Below are 20,881 nucleotides of genomic sequence, written 5' to 3' on the forward strand. Positions count from 1 at the left end.
AAATGTCACTCGTATGTCCGATTGGCTGAGAAGCCCACAGTTGGGTTTAATTGTTTACAAACTATTTGCATTTCTCGCCGCTGTCTTGCTTCATAATTTTTAACACAAAGGAAAATGTTAATATTGAACTTTATCCGCAGCTTTAATACGGCTACGAAGAGTGCAAACATTAAATTGTCGAAGGCGAATGTTATAAAACGTTTAAACTATGAGAACAAAGCGCTGTTTGGAGCAGTAGTAAAACCGGCCAAAAACGAACCAAAACCCGTGCAAGTGAATAAAGAAGCTAAGCCGCATGCACAGGCTGCTGAAACGGAGTATTCATCCGAGATATACTGGCAAACGCGCAATGTGTCACGGGTAATCCCCATCTCAAATGTATTGGTTGAAAGTACTGGCGTATCACCAGGGCTGGTGATTCCATTTACAGAGATGGAACTACAACGCATCACTAAGTTCCCGATCGTTCCAAGTGCTAATGGAATCATTGATAAAGAATGGATACTTCATGAGCAATACGAAAGTGAAGAGTACAAATCACCCTCGGTTAATCGGGTACTATCGGCAACCCTGCCGGAAGCATCAAGACAGGCACTGTTACGATGGAAAGCAACTAAAATCGCTGAGCTGGGTGAAGCAGGATTTCAACAGCTGCAAAAGGACATATTCACACGTGGAAGCACATTGCATAGTACGCTGGAGACATGGTTATCTGGTTGTGATCCTTCAGATGAAATGGTTGAGAAAACTGGTGAACTGTGGAAAAGTGTTCGTGGGGCACTTGAGGAAGTTGAACGACCAGCGAAGATGATTGAACAGAAGCTATATCATCCCTATCTACACTACAACGGCGTAGTGGACTGCATTACGTCAATAAAGTAAGTACTGCGTACTGGTGTAGTGTGTCTTGCTCTGTACCGACAGAAAATTCTCTTCCGCAGAGGCCAATATCATGTCATAGAATGGAAAACGTCGGAAAATCCGAAGACAAGCGTTGGAGCTACCTACGATGCACCGATACAATTATGTGCGTACATGGGAGCGCTGCAGGCAAACAAAGGCCTGTGTGATTCACGCATACAACGTGGAGCGATATTTGTTGCATATACAAGTGGAAAACCGGCAAATGTTCACATTCTTGATGGCGATAAAATGCGGCTTTATTGGCAGCTATGGTTGCATCGCTTGCAAGAATATTGGACGCGTTACAGGGATGGCACTTTACCAGATCCGATTTAAAAAAAAGGATATCTAGCACATTGTTTTAAGATATCAATAAAAGTGCCAAGTTTAATTGTGGATACATCTTTGATATTCATTACCGGCGGTTAGCAAATCAGCTGATTTAAAAAAGGGCGCCACAATCTGACATTTCGTTTGACACAAGCGCATTTGGCAGCCCTGCCGTACGTCAAGATTCGAAAACCGTTTTGTTTCTTTTGTTTGCGTGTGTGGATATTGTGTTTTGTTATGGAAAATAGTAAAAGAAAAATGATTTCCAATGGTAAAATGAAAGCACCAACCAATTGTACATGTAAAAGCGTTTAAACTTTATATTCTCGACAGCACCGACGAAAGAATGCCAGTATGGAGGTGAATGTTATCGTGTAAATCCGGTCCACTTCCGTGAATACTCTCATCCACACAGTGAGCGATACTACCGGTCGATTGTGTAAATGCAACATCTGATACATTTCATATTAACTTTTTCAGTTGAAAAATTGCTTGCCAAGGCCGCATCCTTTTCATTGGTTGAAATACCCGACGATGTAAAAGTACACAAAAGCGTGTTTGCAGAGCAGTTGAAAATTGTATCCAGCTTATTTCCACATCTTTCGTGCGATCCGATAAATCCAGAAAAGAAATCCAAAGTGGAACCGACCACTTCTACACAACCGCTTCCCACGACTTCATCCGGCTCCACTAGCAGTGTTTCGAAGACCGATCCAAAACCGTCCAACCTCGGGCAGGATAACAAGAACACAATTGAATCACTGTTTGCAGAACGTAGGGCAAAAATGCAAGCTGCGCCAAAGGATAAACCGCTAGAAACAGTTGTTCCACTCAAAAAAGATGGACCATCTTCCAACACTACTACCAATACAGGAATATCATTGAAACAGGCAATACCACGCGACATAAACTCTTACTTTCCGGTGGTAGCACAAAGGGGTCGGATGGCCGCCAAACTGGTTGCAGCTGCCCCGTATAACTTTTTCCTAACCACCATCACTGCGTCCAAGCCCACACACACGGAACCACTTTCCATCACGTTCCAGGAGCTACTTGATTCGAGTCTGGGCGAGTTAGAATGTTCGCTGCAGATGAATTTCATGGTAGATATAGGTTGGTTGTTGGCACATTATTTTTTCGCTGGTTACGAAAATGTCCCTCTACTTGTACTGTATGGCGATGAAACACCCGAGTTGAGGATGGTTTCGCAGAAGAAGCCTAATGTTACAGCATTGAAGGTAGAGATTAAAACACCGTTCGGTGTCCATCACACGAAAATGGGCCTCTACGGATATCGTGACGGTTCGATGCGTGTCGTCATTTCGACCGCCAATCTGTACGAAGACGATTGGCACAATCGCACACAGGGGCTTTGGATTAGTCCAAGATTACCAGCCGTACCGGAGGGGTCTGACACAACGTACGGTGAAAGCAGAACGGAGTTCCGCGCTAGTTTGTTGAATTATCTAGATGCGTACAAACTGCACCAGCTACAACCGTGGATGGAACGAATAAGAAAAACTGACTTTTCGGACGTAAAGTAAGTTCAAGTTTCGATTCGTTTATAGTAAACGCGTTTCATGTTTCATGTTTTCCTTATGCTTTCAGAGTATTTCTCATCGCTTCTGTTCCCGGCGGTCACACGAATACCCCGAAGGGTCCCTTATGGGGACATCCACGCTTAGGCTATGTGCTATCTCAGCATGCCGCACCAATTGATGATGCTTGTCCATTGGTTGCTCAAAGTTCAAGCATTGGCAGCCTCGGTCCTTCTCCCGAATCTTGGGTATTGGGAGAAATAATGGCAAGCTTCCGGAAAGACAGTGCAGCGGTAGGCATAAGACGGTTGCCTGGCTTTCGGATGATTTATCCCAGCTACTCGAACGTGCGTCAAAGCCATGACGGTTTGCTCGGGGGAGGTTGCCTACCGTACGTAAGGAATACGCATGTGAAGCAAGAATGGCTGAAAGATTATTTGCACCAGTGGTGTAGTCGAGCAAGGCATCGGAACAAAGCGATGCCGCACATAAAGACTTACTGCCGCTGGTCTCATCGAGGATTGTATTGGTTTTTGCTCACTTCAGCGAATCTGTCTAAAGCGGCCTGGGGTGTTTACAATAAGACGGGCCGGTTCGAAAAACCGCTTCGGATTAATAGCTACGAAGCGGGTGTACTGTTCCTGCCAAAGATGTTGGTAAGTTGAGCCAGTAGCTTTATTTAACGTTTCCAAGTCTTGAAATTGATACGTTATTTGTATGGAATGCATACTTTCAGTTGGACGAAAATTTTTTTCCGATGGAATCAAACAAAAAACATCCACTGTTTCCGATGCCTTATGATATCCCAATCATCCCATATGCTCCAGAAGACACCCCGTTTTTCATGGACTATTTGCATCAATAGAATCTCGGCTAAAAATTCGTAATTAATTGAAAATCTGAGTTTTATGTTGAAAGTATGTCCTTGCTAAGATTGTCTAAGATGCTAATTCAATATAAATAGTATTTGTCAAACAATATCTCGGGTTTTACTTAACGTAATGTACATTTATAATTTAATACTAAGGGATGAAACGTGAATGCATAGAAAAGAACAAAATTACAAACACATCTTTGCGTTATTACGTTATCTACGTGAAAGATTTTTATCAAACCCTTAATGCATTATAACAATTGATAGCATTCTTTTGAGATTACGAGTGCTTCAAAGGTTTCAAGGAGTGTCTGTCAGATAGCTCATACCGTGTTTGTAATGTACTAATAGTTTTGACTTCTTTGGTCCAGTTTTTACGGAGCTTTTAAATTTTCGTGTAGTAGCCAATAATTCCCTTAAACAAAAACTAACCATCTGCAACGATGGAAAGAACGTTAGAAAACGAACTATCGGTTGGTGTCGCTGAATTAGATATCGCATCTAACGTGAACATAGGGGCTAGTGATTCCAACGAAAATGATACCGAAGATTTTTTGTCCGTCGTAGTGCCGCGGGGTCGAATGGCCGCTAAACTGGCTGCAGCAGCCCCATATAACTTTTTCCTAACCACCATAACCAATTCTGAACCTACGCATACTGATCCACTCTCCGTCACCTTTCAAGAGCTGCTTGATCCAAGTTTGGGAGAGCTGGAATGTTCGCTGCAGATTAGCTTCTTGGTCGATATGGGTTGGCTGTTAAAACATTACTCCTTGGCAGGTTACGAAAACGTCCCTCTATTTGTGTTGCATGGCGATGAAACACCCGAGTTGCAGAAGAAACCTAATGTTACAGCATTGAAGGTAGAGATTAAAACACCGTTCGGTGTCCATCACACGAAAATGGGCCTCTACGGATATCGTGACGGTTCGATGCGTGTCGTCATTTCGACCGCCAATCTGTACGAAAAGGATTGGCACAATCGTACACAGGGGCTTTGGATTAGTCCAAGATTACCAGCCGTACCGGAGGGGTCTGACACAACGTACGGAGAAAGCAGAACGGAGTTCCGCGCTAGTTTGCTGAATTACCTAGATGCGTACAAACTGCACCAGCTACAACCGTGGATGGAACGAATAAGAAAAACTGACTTTTCGGACGTAAAGTAAGTTCTCTTTACACTTTTCGAATGTGATGGTTGAAGTTGAAATGTTTATCTTTGCAGAGTATTTCTTGTTGCATCAGTTCCATGTGGTGAACACTATATTCCCATGGGTCCTTTTTGGGGTTATCCTCGTTTGGGCCACCTACTATCACAACACGCCACTCCGATAGATGAATCGTTCCCGCTAATAGCACAGAGCTCAGCAATTGGCTGTTTCGGAAGATCGCCAAAATCATGGATCCAACGAGAAATTTTGAACAATTTTGGGAAAGACCGTGCATACAGGAACATTCGTCTGTTGCCGGGCTTTCGCTTTATTTTTCCCACCTATGCATACGTATGCAATAGCCACGATGGCTTGGAGGGTGGTAGTTGTTTGCCATACACTCAAGAAGTGCACGATAAGCAGAAATGGCTAAAAAACTATCTGTACCAGTGGCTTAGCCAAGCACGGCATCGGAATAAGGCGATCCCGCATATAAAAACTTACTGTCGCTGGTCGCCCGAGGGTTTACAGTGGTTTCTACTCACATCGGCCAACTTTTCTAAATCAGCCTGGGGAACAGATCGATATGACGGTTGTTTGCGTATAAATAATTACGAGGCAGGTGTACTGTTCCTTCCAAAGATTTTGGTAAGAGAAGTAGACGACATTGTGATGCGCTGCATGAAATAACAAAAAATTAAAATTTTAGTTGAACGAAGACTTCTTGCCGTTGGATTCAAATGGCAAGCATCCCCAATTTCCACTGCCTTACGATGTTCCAATTGTTCCGTATGCTCCAAGGGACACTCCATTCTTCATCGATTATCTTCTTAATGATACAGAATCGGGTTAACAAAACAATTTGAAGCTATTAGGGTATAAGTATTACAGTTAAATAGTTTGTTTATTTCCTTCCACGACACGTTTAATTATTAAGAACGTAAACAACTTAAGTGCTGCGTGCACTTTACATCACAGTACATAATCTTTAACCCCTGGTGGGTGGTACGGCACAGATGCCCGTTTCATCTCTTACGCTATGAACTTTTTCTGTCCTTCTTTATCCAATTATTCAAATCGGAATGCGTTGTGTGGAATGCGCTCGGATCGTTCTTATCACAAATCATAAACCTCAAATGTGAACCGCAGTGTGGGTTTTTTAGCTGCAAATCATTCAGTTGGTAAAAACCCACGATACACACTGGTGGCGTTAGAAGAACATTTTGCTGCAGTAAGTTGAAATTCGCATATACGCTATAGTTGCTTTTCATTTGATAGAAACTGTTAATCGTGTTATGATTTGCCTAGATGAGTCACACAAACCCTACCGTATTGGGAGCGATCCTGATGTTGGCCCTAGCTATTGAATGCCACGCCGTAACGCGGTACAATGTCAGCTTTGACGGTGAGTGAAGTGGAAGAAAACATCCAAAGGGTTTGCTTAAAATTTGTTTCTGTTAATCTCTTCCTTATCAACATTCCCTCGACTGACCTTAACTGCATAGAATTGCACAAATGCAAGCAGCACAATGCTATCAATGGGTACAACTATCGAGCATTCTTCAAACTGCATGAACTACAGCATCATCATCTAACTGACCCCGACCTAATGGTCGACCTGCAAATGTATGTGCTGGCCCCTCGCGATGGTCATATCCTGCTGTCGGAACAGAACAAAACCTTGGGAACAGCAGTGGAAATAGGTAAACATTAGCGGATTACTTTTCATTCTGTTTCAATCTACATGATGCGCCCCTGTTTTGTTCTCTTTCAGTACTCGGTGGTGGTGGAAATACATTTTCACAGATACGTTTCGGCCAGAAGGGATCTCCGTTAAGAACGAAGGCGACTATCGGGCTGCTATCACCGATTGAACCACTTCCTGTACGGGTACGTATCTATGCAGGAGGCCAGATCAGGATACACGCTGGCAATCTTACGGACGAACCATTCATGGAAACGATGATACCGAGCAAGAATTTCAATGAATTAAGATACGTCAGTTTTACTACCTGGGGAACAGCATTGGCAAAATGGTTCTATGATTGTCCACTGCCTTCAAACGCTACCAACGGTACGGTGATGATTGACGGTAACGAGCTAGAGCAAGAGTACGATGGGAAGCAACGTTTGCTGGACCATTTGGCGAAGGTTCCGCGGTGGATTGACCCACCGGATAACTTTACGGGCGTCGTAATTCAACACATGTACGTAAAAGGATTCGTTTACGATCAGACAACTAACCAGATCGAGCTTTCGGGATCCATGGGCCTGGCATGGGAAGATCAACGCTACAGCTGGAATGCATCCCACTTCGACAATACCATTTTTGTTGGTGACGTCTGCCATACGGTCTGGATACCGTCCTTCGAACCGTTGAGCCTGTTTACGGGAACGTCCTTCATGTGCTACCTCACAGATAACGGTATTATGGGTGTCGAATTCTTGGAGTTTACGTGGATCAATTTCTGTACACTTTCGGAGAGTTACCGGTGGCCGTACGATACAAACACCTGCAAGCTACAACTGCTAGCGGCCAGCCATGAAAGGAATGTACCTATACGTTTAACAATGGGAAGTATAGTAAGTGTGTTTGTTGGTAGTTTCCATTCGAGCACGTAGCTGATCCTTATCATCCAATCGTTATATAGCAATTCGATCCGAATTTCGAACAGACGGAATGGTCCCTCAAGTCCATTGGTAAGCATGAAACGGAACGGAGCATTACGCCATTTGGACAGCAACCAATTCTCGAGCTGCACATCGAAATGAGCCGAAAAAGTGATATACATTCCGTTTCGATTCATCCATCATACTTCGGTGAGTTTTAATAGCCGTCTAGGTTTTTCATGTATGCCAATAGGTAGATATTTTTTTGCGATGATGCGTTAGACGCAAAGATTGTGTCTTCTCAATGATCAACTTCTAGTTGAACCTTCAAAGTATGAATTTTATGAATAATATTTATTTTCGATAGGATTAATTCTACCAAATCGGAGGCGTTGGTCTGATATTTGGTTTCCTTGAGTGGAATTTAAACGCAGCAGTATATTCAGTCCTGCTTTAGGGTGAACGGTTCTAATTTAAAAGAGGATGGTCATTTGATACCAGTAATATCGCGCGAAAGGCATCATAAATATGAATAATAGCGTTTAAAATACCTTTCTGCTTTCTTTGCGATATTGGACCAGTAGGTCATGCTCGGTCAAATTCTATCGCATGTCCTTTAACGTCACCTGGAGGGTTATTGAACAGTTACTAATGATAATATAGCTCGTAGCTACCGTTTCCCGATGACTTCCATAACACAATTATGTTTCCAATTGCAGTGGGCAACTTGCTGATATCCATTTCCTTCCTTGTCGATGGGCGATCGCGACTGTTGCTGAACTCGCTTGGTTTGATCGTGCTGCTCAATGCGTTTTTAAGCCTTTCCGCCATCGTACCACGTACTGGAGTACCAAAACTATGTAAAAATCTAATATTATGAAGAATATGCCAAAAGCTAACCCAATGCTAAAAAAAAACTATTAAAATTTATTTTCTTATTATCAGACATCTTTTTCCAGTGGTCACTTGTTTTTTACTCAATGTCGACCATTCTGTTCGTCATCGAGATGTGGTTGAAGAAAATGCGCGCCAACATACCATCCGACTCCTGGATTGGGCGAATTATAAGTTTCCGAGCCGTACGGTTTGTGCTCGCCATGGATCAAAGGAGTGTAAGTGCTATTCAGCAAGGATGAACAATTATTCATCCTTTTTTTTTTAATTCTTTTGGTTTCTGATTTGTAGAACTATAACACGTTAGAGCACAAAAACGTTCGATGGGACGAAGTGACCTGCATCCTGAATCGACTCATGATGGTTGTTGTGCTGATCGTGCTTGCAATTGGATTCACCAAACCGTGAAATTCAATGGTTTATTTCTCAAAGGTAACCTACGGTAACATATACGAAGGTATATTCGCGTAAACTTGAGTCAATGCAGCGCAGGAGGACATTCTCTGTTATTGATTATTTGCACAGAATGCATTGGATAATATCGCCATGTTTTTGCAAGTATTTGAATAAGTAATAAAGATAATCAAACGTCAGTTATTTGTCCGTTACAAGGTTTTATTGTTTGAATGGAATCATCAACTAATTTCATCTGCTACAAAAGTGTCGCACCATATGTCGCATCCCGGTGATGTATTTGGAGGCGACAACGGAACCACATGACAGGACCGAAACAAAATCCTATCCAAACCGATCCGGTGGGAAAGCACTTGATTATTCGCATTGTAGCAAGAACTAGACTATCCGATAACGTACGTGGTTGAAATAAGTCGATAAAACCTGACCGCTCTAACGAAAAGAAAGCGAACCACATGTAACCCAATGGTCAGTTCTGAGAGAAGGTACAGTAAAAGTTGAGATATTAAAACAGGTTCAGCATATTGTGGAGTGCGTCACCACATGCTTGAAACAAATTTCGCCGTAAACCGATCCCAAAAACAGGAATTATTTAGATTTATTTAGACCTACATTAAACAATTAAACAAGTAAAACAATAATCGCCATCACCATCAATCACCAATTTGAATAAAGTCACTGGCATTTTTTTAACGTCAATGCATAGAACGAGGGATCATTTTCGAATACGTTTATTTGTTTTTGGGATGGGAGTACGTCGAAGGATTGCTTGTGCCCACGCCAATTAAGACGACATGAACAACATCACCATCTTATAAATCTATCCTATGGGAAATGCGGCGGATGCGACATCTTAGATATTAACATGCACTACGGACTTAGAAGACTGTTAAGATTGTAATCTGCAAAGTTTCTGGAGCTCAACGGATATGTAGTTGCTAAAAAATGGCAAAATAGTATTAAAAAGTCAAAAGCAAGGGGATGGGCCGGTGGGGTATTGGTGAAGTTGCCGGTCTTCACATGACACTCCTATCGAAGACCTATCGAAGGTCCTATCCCCGTAGCAAGGACTGCCTATTCAGCTAGGTGGTAAAATAAGTCTAGTTAGTCAGAAATGGCAAGTATGGCCTTAGTAGGTCGTTAAGCTTAGAATAAAAGGAAAAAGTACATTCACGATGAGCTTAATAGTTTATTGAAATACTGAACGATCATGTTAACATGCTGCTAAAACACTCTGTTGCTAAAAAAAGATATCACATTTCAGACACATGACATGGATGAAACAAGATAAAGACGTAATAGTAAACAAACTAATCAATATGGAATAAGAATGCCAGAACACAACATTTATTTAATTTACCTAGGGATATGGATGTTAGGGTCTCGTTGATTGTATTATAAAGCCAACTGATGGAGATTCGTGTTGCGGCAATTCGTTGTTACTTTGTAATGGCAGAAATAACATGTGGTTGAATTCCCTTTAACTTATTTTTATTCCACATTTCATTCGTATTATTTATCATAGCTTCAATTTGGATTGCACATACGGCCTGTTCTTGATGAATAAAAAACAGTGGATTTCATAATATAACGACGTGCAGGTTAATCTAAAACGGTACGCCACAGCCCATTATGTCGTCATCCCACTTTTAACAATCCCCTTTTGCAATATGAGATCCAATCGAACCTTGCTCCCGGTAATATGGACATGAAGTTCAATTAAACAGGTAAACAAGATGATGGCATGAAAATCCCGATTCATGAACGTCACAGACTTGGTTAGACGACGTCGTGACCTGAGGGGAATTGCCGGATCATCCTTTTCTAATACTATTCCCTCAGTTTCGAAGCGGACAAAAGGCTGAAATTATAGTTTTTGTGCAGTGGAAAGTAGCGTTTTTAATGCTTCCAGGTTGTACTTTTTTGTCTTGCGTACGATTTTTAAAATGGTTCTAATTGAGGAGACATAAAATTACCGTGTTTGAAGGCATGTGCGCACAACCCGCACCGGAACATGTGCTTGCAATCGTAAGTCATCGCATGTTTCAGCTCCCCTCCTCCTCAGTTGCCTTGGGTCAGACTAATCGAATGTCGCTATAATAGCCCGTTATTAAATGACGAACATGTCTCACGCGGCGTACGATTCATACGAACGCAGGATGTATCGGGATTACGGTAATAAAGTGAAGCGAAAATGATAAGAGCCTGTCCGCGACCGCATGATCACGCACTATCGAAGGCAGTAAGGCAACCGAACAGGTAAGCATGCCTTATCCGATGTTGGTTAACCGGTTTTGAGCATCTTCTTCAACTCGCTGAACAACCTGAACGTGGGGAACGAAAGCGAGATGCATCGCGTTGCGGGTTATACGTGGGCAAGACGACTAACCCACTGTGTGGTGCCGCGTTCAGAAGGCAGGGAAAGTGTTAGCATAGAAACCTGTCCTGCACGGATCGCTTCATGCTTCATGCATCGGACCTTCATTGAAGGTCGTTTGGATTGATGCACACGACATCGAGGGGAAGTCGTCTCTCGAGAACTGTGCCTGTTTTGGGCGCTATTGAACGTGAACAAGGGCGCGTTGTTGTTTGTTGTACCTTGAGGTTGGAGTTGACATTCAAAATCATGCATTATTGTGTACAGCAACTGCAAGCGTATGGTTTTTTTAATTCACCATGAGAAGATCATACCATAAAATGTGTATTATACACCAGCGCCTAAACCCTTTTAATGCTCTGGAAAACAAATATATCGCCTGTAACAATTGCATAATCCATAGGGTTGCCATTTTCCGCATAGACAAAGTCTTGTACATAGCTTTAGAAACATTCCGCACCAGATCACTGTGTAGGTGTGATGATGAAAGGTACTTTTCCATTTTTCCGCTTCGTTTGCCACGAACGATTTGTATGGTGCTGCCTGGTTACGTTTGAAATTACCATCCGACAGCTGGGAGCAGTTATTTGATCTCTCGGAACCGGAACAAACCGTCATCAATTGTAAAGATGAACCCATTCGGTACGGGCAGTGGAATGTTGGATTGTTACAGTCATGAGATAAAAACTTTCATTCCGTAACACTTTGAACACCGCAATGTAATTTTGTCGCAGGGTTGGGGAGAGGTTCGAGAACTCGAAAGTTAGAATCACTAGTCGTTAATGTTGTGTACACCTTGATCACGTACGCAGCCAGTTAATCACTCGTTGCTGTCTGGGAACCGACAGCATCCGATGTGCCGAGAACTGCCCTACCCGATCGCTCTCGCGATCCTTACGCTTTCTTTCTCGTTTGGGCGTCCGCTGGAGACAGTCGTTTTTGCGTTATCGTGTGTGTTATCTTTTAGTGTAATAAACGAGTTTTAATGTGTAATTGTGCGAGTACGTTTTTACTAAAGTGACGACACAACAACTGGCGACGAGGATTCACGAATACGGTACGCGTGCTAAAAACTGAAAATTCCGCGAAAACGACCAAGAATGTCCAGTCCGGAAGAGACGCCGATCACCGAGGAACAGCGTCGGTTATCACAAAATGGTGCCCTGAATGCCGCGTTCTGGCAGCACCCGCCATCGCAGAATCCACCAGCGCAACAAACCGACGCCCCGACGATACAGCAAACGCTGCAATTGTTGCAAGCTCAACTAGCACAGCAACAAGCACTCCTTTCACAATTAGTGCAACAGCAGCTTTCTCCGCCGCAGACTCAACAGCCCGAACAGCATCCACCGCCCAAGCCCAGCAACCCGGAGCTCATCCTCGAAGCTCTTGCTAGTAACATTACGGAGTTCCGTTACGACGCCGATGCAGGCGTTACGTTCGAGTCTTGGTATGCGAGGTATGAGGATCTTTTTGCACAGGACGCAGCTCGCCTAGACGACGCATCGAAAGTCCGCCTACTAGGACGTAAGTTAGGCGCTGCTGAGCACGCCCGATTCATAAATTACATCCTGCCACGATCCGCCCGCGACCTCGCGTTTACCGAAATGGTGGAAAAGCTTACGGTGCTTTTCGGCAAAATGGAGTCTACCCTGTGCAAGCGTTTTAAGTGTTTTAACACAATGAAAACACGCGATGAGGACTTACTAGCATTTACTTGCCGCGTAAATCGTGCATGTGTGGAAGCAGAATTTTCGTCGATGACAGAAGAGCAGTTTAAATGTCTCGTCCTCGTGTGTGGTTTGAAGGACGAAGGTGACCGAGACATTCGCATTAAGCTGCTAGCTAACTTGGAGGAACGGAAAGATGCAACCTTAGAGCAGTTGGCGGAACTTTGTCAGCGATTAATTCGTGTCAAGGCCGATAGTGCAATGATCGCACCTGGAGTGAATGAACGCGTACACACATTGCATACAGGACGACAAAGGCAGCGATACCAACGACCAGCAAGGAACGAGCAGAACAGTGAACGATATTCTGAATCCAAACCCCGCAATCCATGTTGGCTGTGTGGTGCATTTCACTGGACTCGAGAATGCACATACAAAGCGCACAAATGCCGAGATTGTGCCCGTGTTGGCCATCGCGAGGGATTTTGCTCTACCTACAATCGCCGTGGTAAACGTGACAAGTTCGATCGTCACAAATTTGCAGCATCGAAAGTGGTACAGGTGAACGTCTGCGGTGTACAACAGAACAGGAAATATGTTAACATCCTAATCGGAAAGAAGCCAGCTCGATTACAGCTGGATACAGGTTCCGATATTTCCGTGATAAGTCAGCGTATGTGGAAACAGTTGGGCAGACCAGACTTAGTGCCAGTAACAGTTAAGGCCAAAGCAGCTTCAGGTGACATCCTTGAACTGAAAGGGGAATTCACCTCACACGTGTCCATCGGCAGTAAAGTGAAGCGAGCCACAATTCGAGTGTCGAGAGCAGAATTGGCGCTACTAGGAGCGGACCTGGTAACCCTTTTCTCTTTAGGAGCGGTTCCAATGAATTACTTTTGTAATCAGATTGGGGTAGCGGAACCAGACATTTGGAAGAACAAATTTCCATCGGTTTTCCAAGGCCTAGGACTTTGCACTAAGGCCCGTGTTCACCTGCAGCTACGACCAGACAGCCGACCAGTGTTTCGCCCGAAACGGCCTGTCGCGTATGCGATGGAAGAAACCGTCAACAAGGAGCTTGCGAGGCTAGAAGGATTAGGTATCATCACGCCAGTCGACTATTCGGAATGGGCGGCACCAGTGGTCGTCGTAAGGAAAGCAAATGGAAGTGTTCGACTCTGTGGTGACTACTCTACCGGATTGAATTCAGCCTTACAGCCACATGAGTATCCACTCCCCTTACCTGGGGATATCTTTGCAAAATTGGCTCGTAGTAAAGTTTTTAGCAAAATTGATCTATCTGACGCTTTCTTGCAGGTTGAGGTTGACGCTCGCTATCGCTCCCTGCTTACCATAAATACGCATCGGGGACTTTACAATTACAATAGATTGCCTCCAGGTATCAAAATAGCTCCATCTGCGTTCCAGCAGATAGTAGACACGATGTTAGCTGGCATCGAAGGCGTAGCAGGCTACATGGATGACATCATAGTCGGAGGTGTAACGGAGCTAGAACACGATGCTAAGTTATCGGAGGTTCTGAAGAGAATCGAAGAATACGGATTTACTATTCGCGCGGAGAAATGTGCGTTTAAGGTCAAACAAATCCAGTATTTGGGATACATCATCGACGTCAATGGTTTGCGCCCAGATCCAGTGAAGATAGAGGCTATCACAAAACTGCCGGAGCCAACAGACCTCACAGGAGTACGATCTTTTTTGGGTGCTATTAACTACTACGGCAAATTTGTGCCAAATATGAGGAACCTACGCTACCCTTTGGACAAATTATTAGAAACCAACGCACCATTTCACTGGTCGAAAGAATGTTCGCAAGCGTTTAAGACTTTCAAATCATTGCTATCATCGAAACTACTGTTAACGCACTACGACCCAACACAGAAAATAATCGTATCAGCAGATGCATCGTCAGTGGGTTTAGGAGCTACGATAAGCCATCAATATCCCGACAGCTCCATTCGTGTAGTTCAGCATGCCTCAAGAGCACTCACTAAAGCAGAACAAGGATATAGCCAGATCGACCGAGAGGGACTGGCCATAATATTTGCGGTAACCAAATTTCATCGGATGTTGTATGGCCGCCACTTCACCTTACAAACTGATCACCGACCATTAGTACGCATATTCGGCAGCAAAAAGGGAATCCCGACGTACACTGCAAATCGCCTGCAAAGATTTGCACTTACGCTCCAATTGTATGACATGAACATCGAATATATACCTACAGGCGCATTTGGAAACGCTGATGTCCTTTCGCGACTCATACAAGACCACTCTAAGCCGGAAGCTGAATACATAATCGCCAGTGTGGAATTGGAGCAAGATCTAAGGTCAGTTACTATAAAAGCATTAAACGCCTTCCCTCTTCGTTTTAGAGAAGTCCAGTTTGCCACACAACAGGATGCGTTGCTGCAGAAGGTGTACAAGTACGTGCAGAACGGTTGGCCTAGAGACGTTTCTTTTGGAACTAATGTTGCGCAGCTTCATGCCAGAAGGGAATCCCTGACAACAATTGATGGTTGTATTATTTTTGGAGAGAGGGTGGTGATTCCAGAAAGTTTGCGCACTCGTTGTCTGGTCCAACTTCATCGAGGACATCCAGGAGTACAAAGGATGAAGGCAATCGCACGTAGCTACCTGTATTGGCCAAATTTGGACAGCGATATAGAACGCTATGTAGCAAATTGCGGAGCGTGTGCAGTAGCCGCAAAAACACCCCCAAGGGCAACCCCAGTGGCATGGCCAAAACCTTCAGGCGTCTGGACTAGGATTCACATCGATTATGCAGGTCCGTGGGAAGGTTCGTACCTTTTAATCGTAGTCGACGCTTATTCGAAGTGGCCAGAAATAGTGAAAACATCAAGCACCACCACATCAGCTACCATCGCTATATTGAGAAGCCTGTTTGCACGTTTCGGCATGCCTGCAACTTTGGTCAGCGATAACGGACCGCAATTTGTCAGCGGTTTATTTAAGGAATTTTGTCAGCATAGTGGGATAGAACATCTCACAACGGCCCCGTTTCATCCACAATCCAACGGGCAGGCAGAGCGATACGTCGATACGGTGAAACGAGCTTTGAGGAAAATCCAAACGGACGAAACTACGTTAGAAGAGGCCTTGGACCTATTCCTCATGACGTATCGATCGACTCCAAATTCACAACTGGAACAGCAGAAAAGTCCGGCTGAAGTTATGTTTGGTCGTCCAATAAGAACAGCTCTAGAACTATTGCGACCTCCTTCACCACGTGCAGAATCTCCTTCACCACAGGATCAGTCAGCTCGTAGATTCCGGCGTGGCGATACCGTATGGGCAAAACAGTTTGTTAATAATTCATGGAAGTGGATCTCAGGAAAGATCATTCGTCGTTGCGGACGTGTAATGTACGAGGTCATTGACCAGCATGACCGTTTACTCCGTAGGCATATTAACCAGCTAAGGCGACGAGTTGGTAGCAGTTCAGCGGTAACGAAGCAGCTACCACTGGAGGTGTTGATAACGGAATGGAACTTCGGCCAAGCGAAGGACGGCCAACGTGGTTCAGCGCCAGACGTAGTTGAACCGCCTCCACTTGCCAAATCAACAACCGGCGCCGTACCTGTAGATGCACCTCGACCGACCTCATCTCTGACGCCATCCCAAACCGCGCACATCCCCGAACCAATTGGTGGTACTACGGATCAGCCTATCGATTTACCACGTAGGTCTTCTCGTGTTAGAAGACTTCCACGTCGGCTCGGAGCCTATTGGCTCAATTAACCGGGGGAGATGTTGTGTACACCTTGATCACGTACGCAGCCAGTTAATCACTCGTTGCTGTCTGGGAACCGACAGCATCCGATGTGCCGAGAACTGCCCTACCCGATCGCTCTCGCGATCCTTACGCTTTCTTTCTCGTTTGGGCGTCCGCTGGAGACAGTCGTTTTTGCGTTATCGTGTGTGTTATCTTTTAGTGTAATAAACGAGTTTTAATGTGTAATTGTGCGAGTACGTTTTTACTAAAGTGACGACACAACAGTTAATACTTAGAATCTAGTGGTAGTTTAAAATAAACAGCCATTAATACTATTGGCCTTAGTCGTCTTCAGACTTTTGTCAACATATGAGTGTTGAAAGCAAAAAATAACATAAAAAAGCAAAAAAAATTAACGCTCTAGGGCTTCCACAACTATTGTTTATAAATCTTCAAGTCTGTTTAGTGTACTACACCTGCGCCCAACTGACATTCGTGCATTCGCTTTCAATGGTAAACACATGTAAAATGATATTGAATCGCACTTTAACGGTGTTGGACGCAATGCTCTAATCAAATTAACATCTTATCCATGAGCGCCTCACAAAAATTCAAGGTCATTGTTGTGCAGATGATAGGGAGGAGTACTACCGAAATATACTCAACATCGCAGTACAACGACATACCTTGCGTCATGAATGCAATGCGTACTAACAAGTTTTAAAATTCCTCTGAAGCGCTTTGCATTACTAATTCCTATTCCTTAGTGTACTAGCGGATGTCGCAATGGGAAGCTAAACAAAAAATTACAACTTTGTCCAACGATCGTCGATCTCTGTTTGATCGATTCGCTTGCTCTGTCCTTATTTCTCTGCCTTCTGCTTACTGTCTCTTTCTCTGCACGATCTCTTAATCGCTTTGCGTGTAGATGATGATCGTCCACCAAATTACTCTCTCCCCTTCTCTCGTACTCTTTGCTAGCGGTTAGTGATGGCGCTAAACCAGCTTGGCATGCGTTACCTGGCGGCTTAAGCCATGGCACGATGTGTCTGCTCTGCGGGCCCGAGGCGTACCGCTCGCAACCGCGAGTTTAAATCTCCCGAGACTTGCACGCGCACATCGTTCGGCTTTGAGCGGCAGTCCGGCCGTAAATCTGGTCGCTCGCGGTTGTGGTTTTCCAGTGTCTGCCGTTGGCCCTTCTGATCGTACGTGAAATCGTGTACGTAGTGAAATCGTTTCCCGTTTCACACGGGAAATCGTGAAAAGAAATTTCCAAACCACGTGCCGGTGCGTTTGTGTTGTATGTGTGCAATTCTGTGTTGTGTAAATATCGTACGTGTGCTGTGTAAAGTTAGTTGGTGGTTTTGTTAAGCGTTTTGTTTTGCAGTACAATTTTTGACTGCAGGGAGATTTTCTGCACCGCTGGGCAAATGGTTTAGGAAGGATTGGCATTGCCCCATCGGACAGCAAGATTGGAGGGAACGCGTGCGCATAGATTGTACCTCTGCCATCTGATCAACCTGTCGATGGTTGACCTGTTGGACAGTTGTTTTGGTCACTTAATATGGTCAGCAAACTATGTGTGTGTGTTTATAGTTGTGTGTTTCTGCTTTTGTATTGTGTGTATGATGGTTTAGTGTGGCATGTTAGTTCAGAATTCCCTCGGTGTTAGCTACAGTGGTATAAAATTGTGTTTAGAAATAATAGCAATCATAGATAGCACGAAGTGATTAAATATTGAGCGTGTTATCTAGTATTGTGTCAACGTATAGGCGTGATTTCAAAAATCTGTAAAACTTTTGTCCTTCATGAGGGAACCACACGATCCCATTTACTGGAACACCAGATGGAGCAGATCTTCAATCTGGCGCTACGATTACCTGATTTAACCGTTTAACCAGCGTTTTATTCAACTTATTTTGTAGTGTTTTAATCTTCTATCGTTTATTTGTTTTATCTCCTTTAAAAAGCATTTATTAACAAATAAATTATTTATTTGTTTTTTTTCCAATTCACTTTTTCCAACCTTTGGCGTTTTATCTACCCAACTTTGATGCTCCTAAACTCTGCCACTTTATTTATTTAGTGTTATTTCTTCATTATTATTTCTTTCCCGCTCGTCAGTTGCACTCTCCCTCTCGATCTATCTGTAAGTTTCTCTTTCTCCTTTCGATTCTGTTTTGGTTACTATTTCTGTTTTACTTTCCATCCGCTTAACACCACCAGCAGCATCCACCTGTGGATGCGTTGTTTCCTCTCCAAACCGCCGTGGTAAAGTTTTCACTTGTAGCCGACTCCGCGGCTAAATTCCCCGGTTTTGGCCTCTCCCAAGGTTCGGGCAAAATCGTTTTGTTCGTTTAAAGCAAACCGCCATGCTGATAGAGCTGGTGTAAGCAGCAACGGTAGGTGTACCTTCACCGTCGGCATAGTACGTACTGAGTCGGCATACCAAACTCTGTCAGATTTCCTCCTTTCTCTTCCGATTTCTTACCGATCACGTATCACCGTCACCGTTGGCAGTTTTGCTTGCCTCTGGGCGGGGGTCTTGCCTATTTCTTTCTTTCTGCTTTAACCGTGCGTGCAAACGGTGATCGTGCGGTGATCACTAACACAAGCGAAATCAAGAAACGAAAAAATAAACCAAAAACGCATAAGAGATACGGTACACATGGCGCACCTATCACTAACCGAAAGCTGTACTTCCTTACCATCTCAGTACGAACGAAACCTGATCACGTGCAGAGGGGTGCTTGGCAAGCTGTGTGTAAGATACAGGTTAATCTCTGGTTCTCCTGTAAAACTCACAAAGTGTGCAAAAATAATTGTTTTGTTCAATTAAACACACCGCTTCTGGTAACAGTTTACTACACCCCTCTGCAAATGGGGTGTCGAACCATTCCGGTGTGAAAGCTGATGATAGTGCCCTTTTTTTCCCTACTACTCACATAGTAGTGCACCAGCTAAACGTCAGTCAAAACGGCAGCCACACTCACAGGACGAGTGGTTAATAATTCTCCCAAATTGAAAAGCGGGAATGGGAGAGGAAAATTATAGACACTTTAGCACCAGTGTGCGATCAATCGAATTTGTTCGATCATTGGAACTTGCAGTTTTCTTCCCAAACGAAATTCATTGCGGTAAAATTGTGCAACTTCACCGTCATTCGGAAATGTAAGTTCGTGTGGAATGATTGTTTAATTCGCGATCGTCGTCATTCCTAACGTCGGTGGTGGAACCAAACGGCAAACAAAACAAATGACGAATAATTATATCCCTTCCAGAGCTCTTTTTTTGCAGATCATTTAAAAGCAAACACCAAAACTGAATTCTAAATTTGTTGACTCATGGTGATGCTTCTTCCTCATTGCTTTTTAAGATCCACTCCGTATCACTAATCCACTTCCTGTATTTTTTACTACAAAAAATCATCAAACAAATCGCTTACTGTAGTATTGCGTGGAATATAGTGTGAGGGGAACCAGGCTTACCTTGAAGAAGGGTTCTCAACCGTAAAGAGCTACAAACAGCGCTGCGATCGTGCCAGCTTGTCACTTTCACCGTCTGCGCCAAAAAGTCCATTAGGAAGCGTGCAAACGTAGTACGAAGAGATAAAATTGCGGCCGCTAGAATCATAGCGATTGTATCAACTTAAAATTGTTATTCTTTGCTTAGAAAAACGACCGCTACATACAGTTCCATAGTGGGCTACAAATTTTATAAAAGCAGCAACTCCAACACCAAGTATGATAATTAGTTCAACGAACAATATCAAGGCCGTACCAAATCTGCAATACCTTGTACTAGCTACATTTGAAAACGGTCCACCTATAACTTCACCTCACTGGTACATCCTTCTGTAAACAACTCTCACCTGTAATACTACTTTTTTTATTTGCTTTTTTTCTTGTACCGATTGAAAGTAGGCCGCCTGTTTTGAGCGTGCGGATGGAATATTGCACTTCTAGCGTGCCACGATGGCGTTCGATCTAGACACTAAATTTTTCGCCGAAAACTCAGCCACATATGAGAAACAGTTGGCACATGTGTTTTGCTGGATCTTGAAATGGTCCGGTGTGCCTAAATTCGAACATGATACGATTTGAGCAAAACGTCTACTAAAGAAATAATAATATTTACGAGCTGTAATTAGCGCTACAATTAATCTAGCCCTCCAGCACTGATCGGATCTTTCCCACTCAACGGTGTTATTCTCTATAAATAAGTTTACACCCTTTTTAGTATAATCAAACAGCCCTTCTAGATTGCATCTTCTAGCGATGGTTGAGCAACGTGCTGAATCTTAACGGATTATCACCTAACAGTAGTTCGATCATGGATGAACGTTGGTAGAACGTTCTCCTAT

The 20,881-nt window shown here is 43.7% G+C and overlaps 4 protein-coding genes across 4 annotated transcripts; all 4 read left to right on the forward strand.

Moving 5' to 3' along the window:
• Nucleotides 1-13: 13 nt before the first annotated feature.
• On the forward strand, nt 14-1,239 carry LOC128718345 (mitochondrial genome maintenance exonuclease 1-like). The gene is made up of 3 exons (XM_053811975.1): nt 14-39; nt 111-878; nt 942-1,239. The coding sequence occupies exons 1-3, from the start codon at nt 14-16 to the stop codon at nt 1,237-1,239; spliced, it is 1,092 nt and encodes a 363-aa protein (XP_053667950.1).
• A 231-nt stretch (nt 1,240-1,470) lies between these two features.
• Nucleotides 1,471-3,636, forward strand: LOC128719766 (probable tyrosyl-DNA phosphodiesterase). Its single transcript, XM_053813397.1, has 5 exons — nt 1,471-1,504; nt 1,567-1,647; nt 1,714-2,773; nt 2,842-3,427; nt 3,508-3,636. Exons 1-5 carry the CDS (start codon nt 1,471-1,473, stop codon nt 3,634-3,636), a joined length of 1,890 nt encoding a protein of 629 aa, XP_053669372.1.
• A 452-nt stretch (nt 3,637-4,088) lies between these two features.
• LOC128718347 (probable tyrosyl-DNA phosphodiesterase) lies at nt 4,089-5,649 on the forward strand. The gene is made up of 3 exons (XM_053811976.1): nt 4,089-4,810; nt 4,871-5,444; nt 5,506-5,649. The coding sequence occupies exons 1-3, from the start codon at nt 4,089-4,091 to the stop codon at nt 5,647-5,649; spliced, it is 1,440 nt and encodes a 479-aa protein (XP_053667951.1).
• Nucleotides 5,650-6,104: 455 nt separating this feature from the next.
• Nucleotides 6,105-8,708, forward strand: LOC128708466 (uncharacterized). Its single transcript, XM_053803445.1, has 7 exons — nt 6,105-6,201; nt 6,302-6,499; nt 6,571-7,379; nt 7,448-7,616; nt 8,126-8,266; nt 8,352-8,518; nt 8,592-8,708. The coding sequence occupies exons 1-7, from the start codon at nt 6,105-6,107 to the stop codon at nt 8,706-8,708; spliced, it is 1,698 nt and encodes a 565-aa protein (XP_053659420.1).
• The last annotated feature ends 12,173 nt before the right edge of the window (nt 8,709-20,881 follow it).

This window comes from Anopheles marshallii, chromosome 2 (genome assembly GCF_943734725.1).
Source record: "Anopheles marshallii chromosome 2, idAnoMarsDA_429_01, whole genome shotgun sequence".
In the NCBI taxonomy this organism is placed as follows: Eukaryota; Metazoa; Arthropoda; class Insecta; order Diptera; family Culicidae; genus Anopheles; species Anopheles marshallii.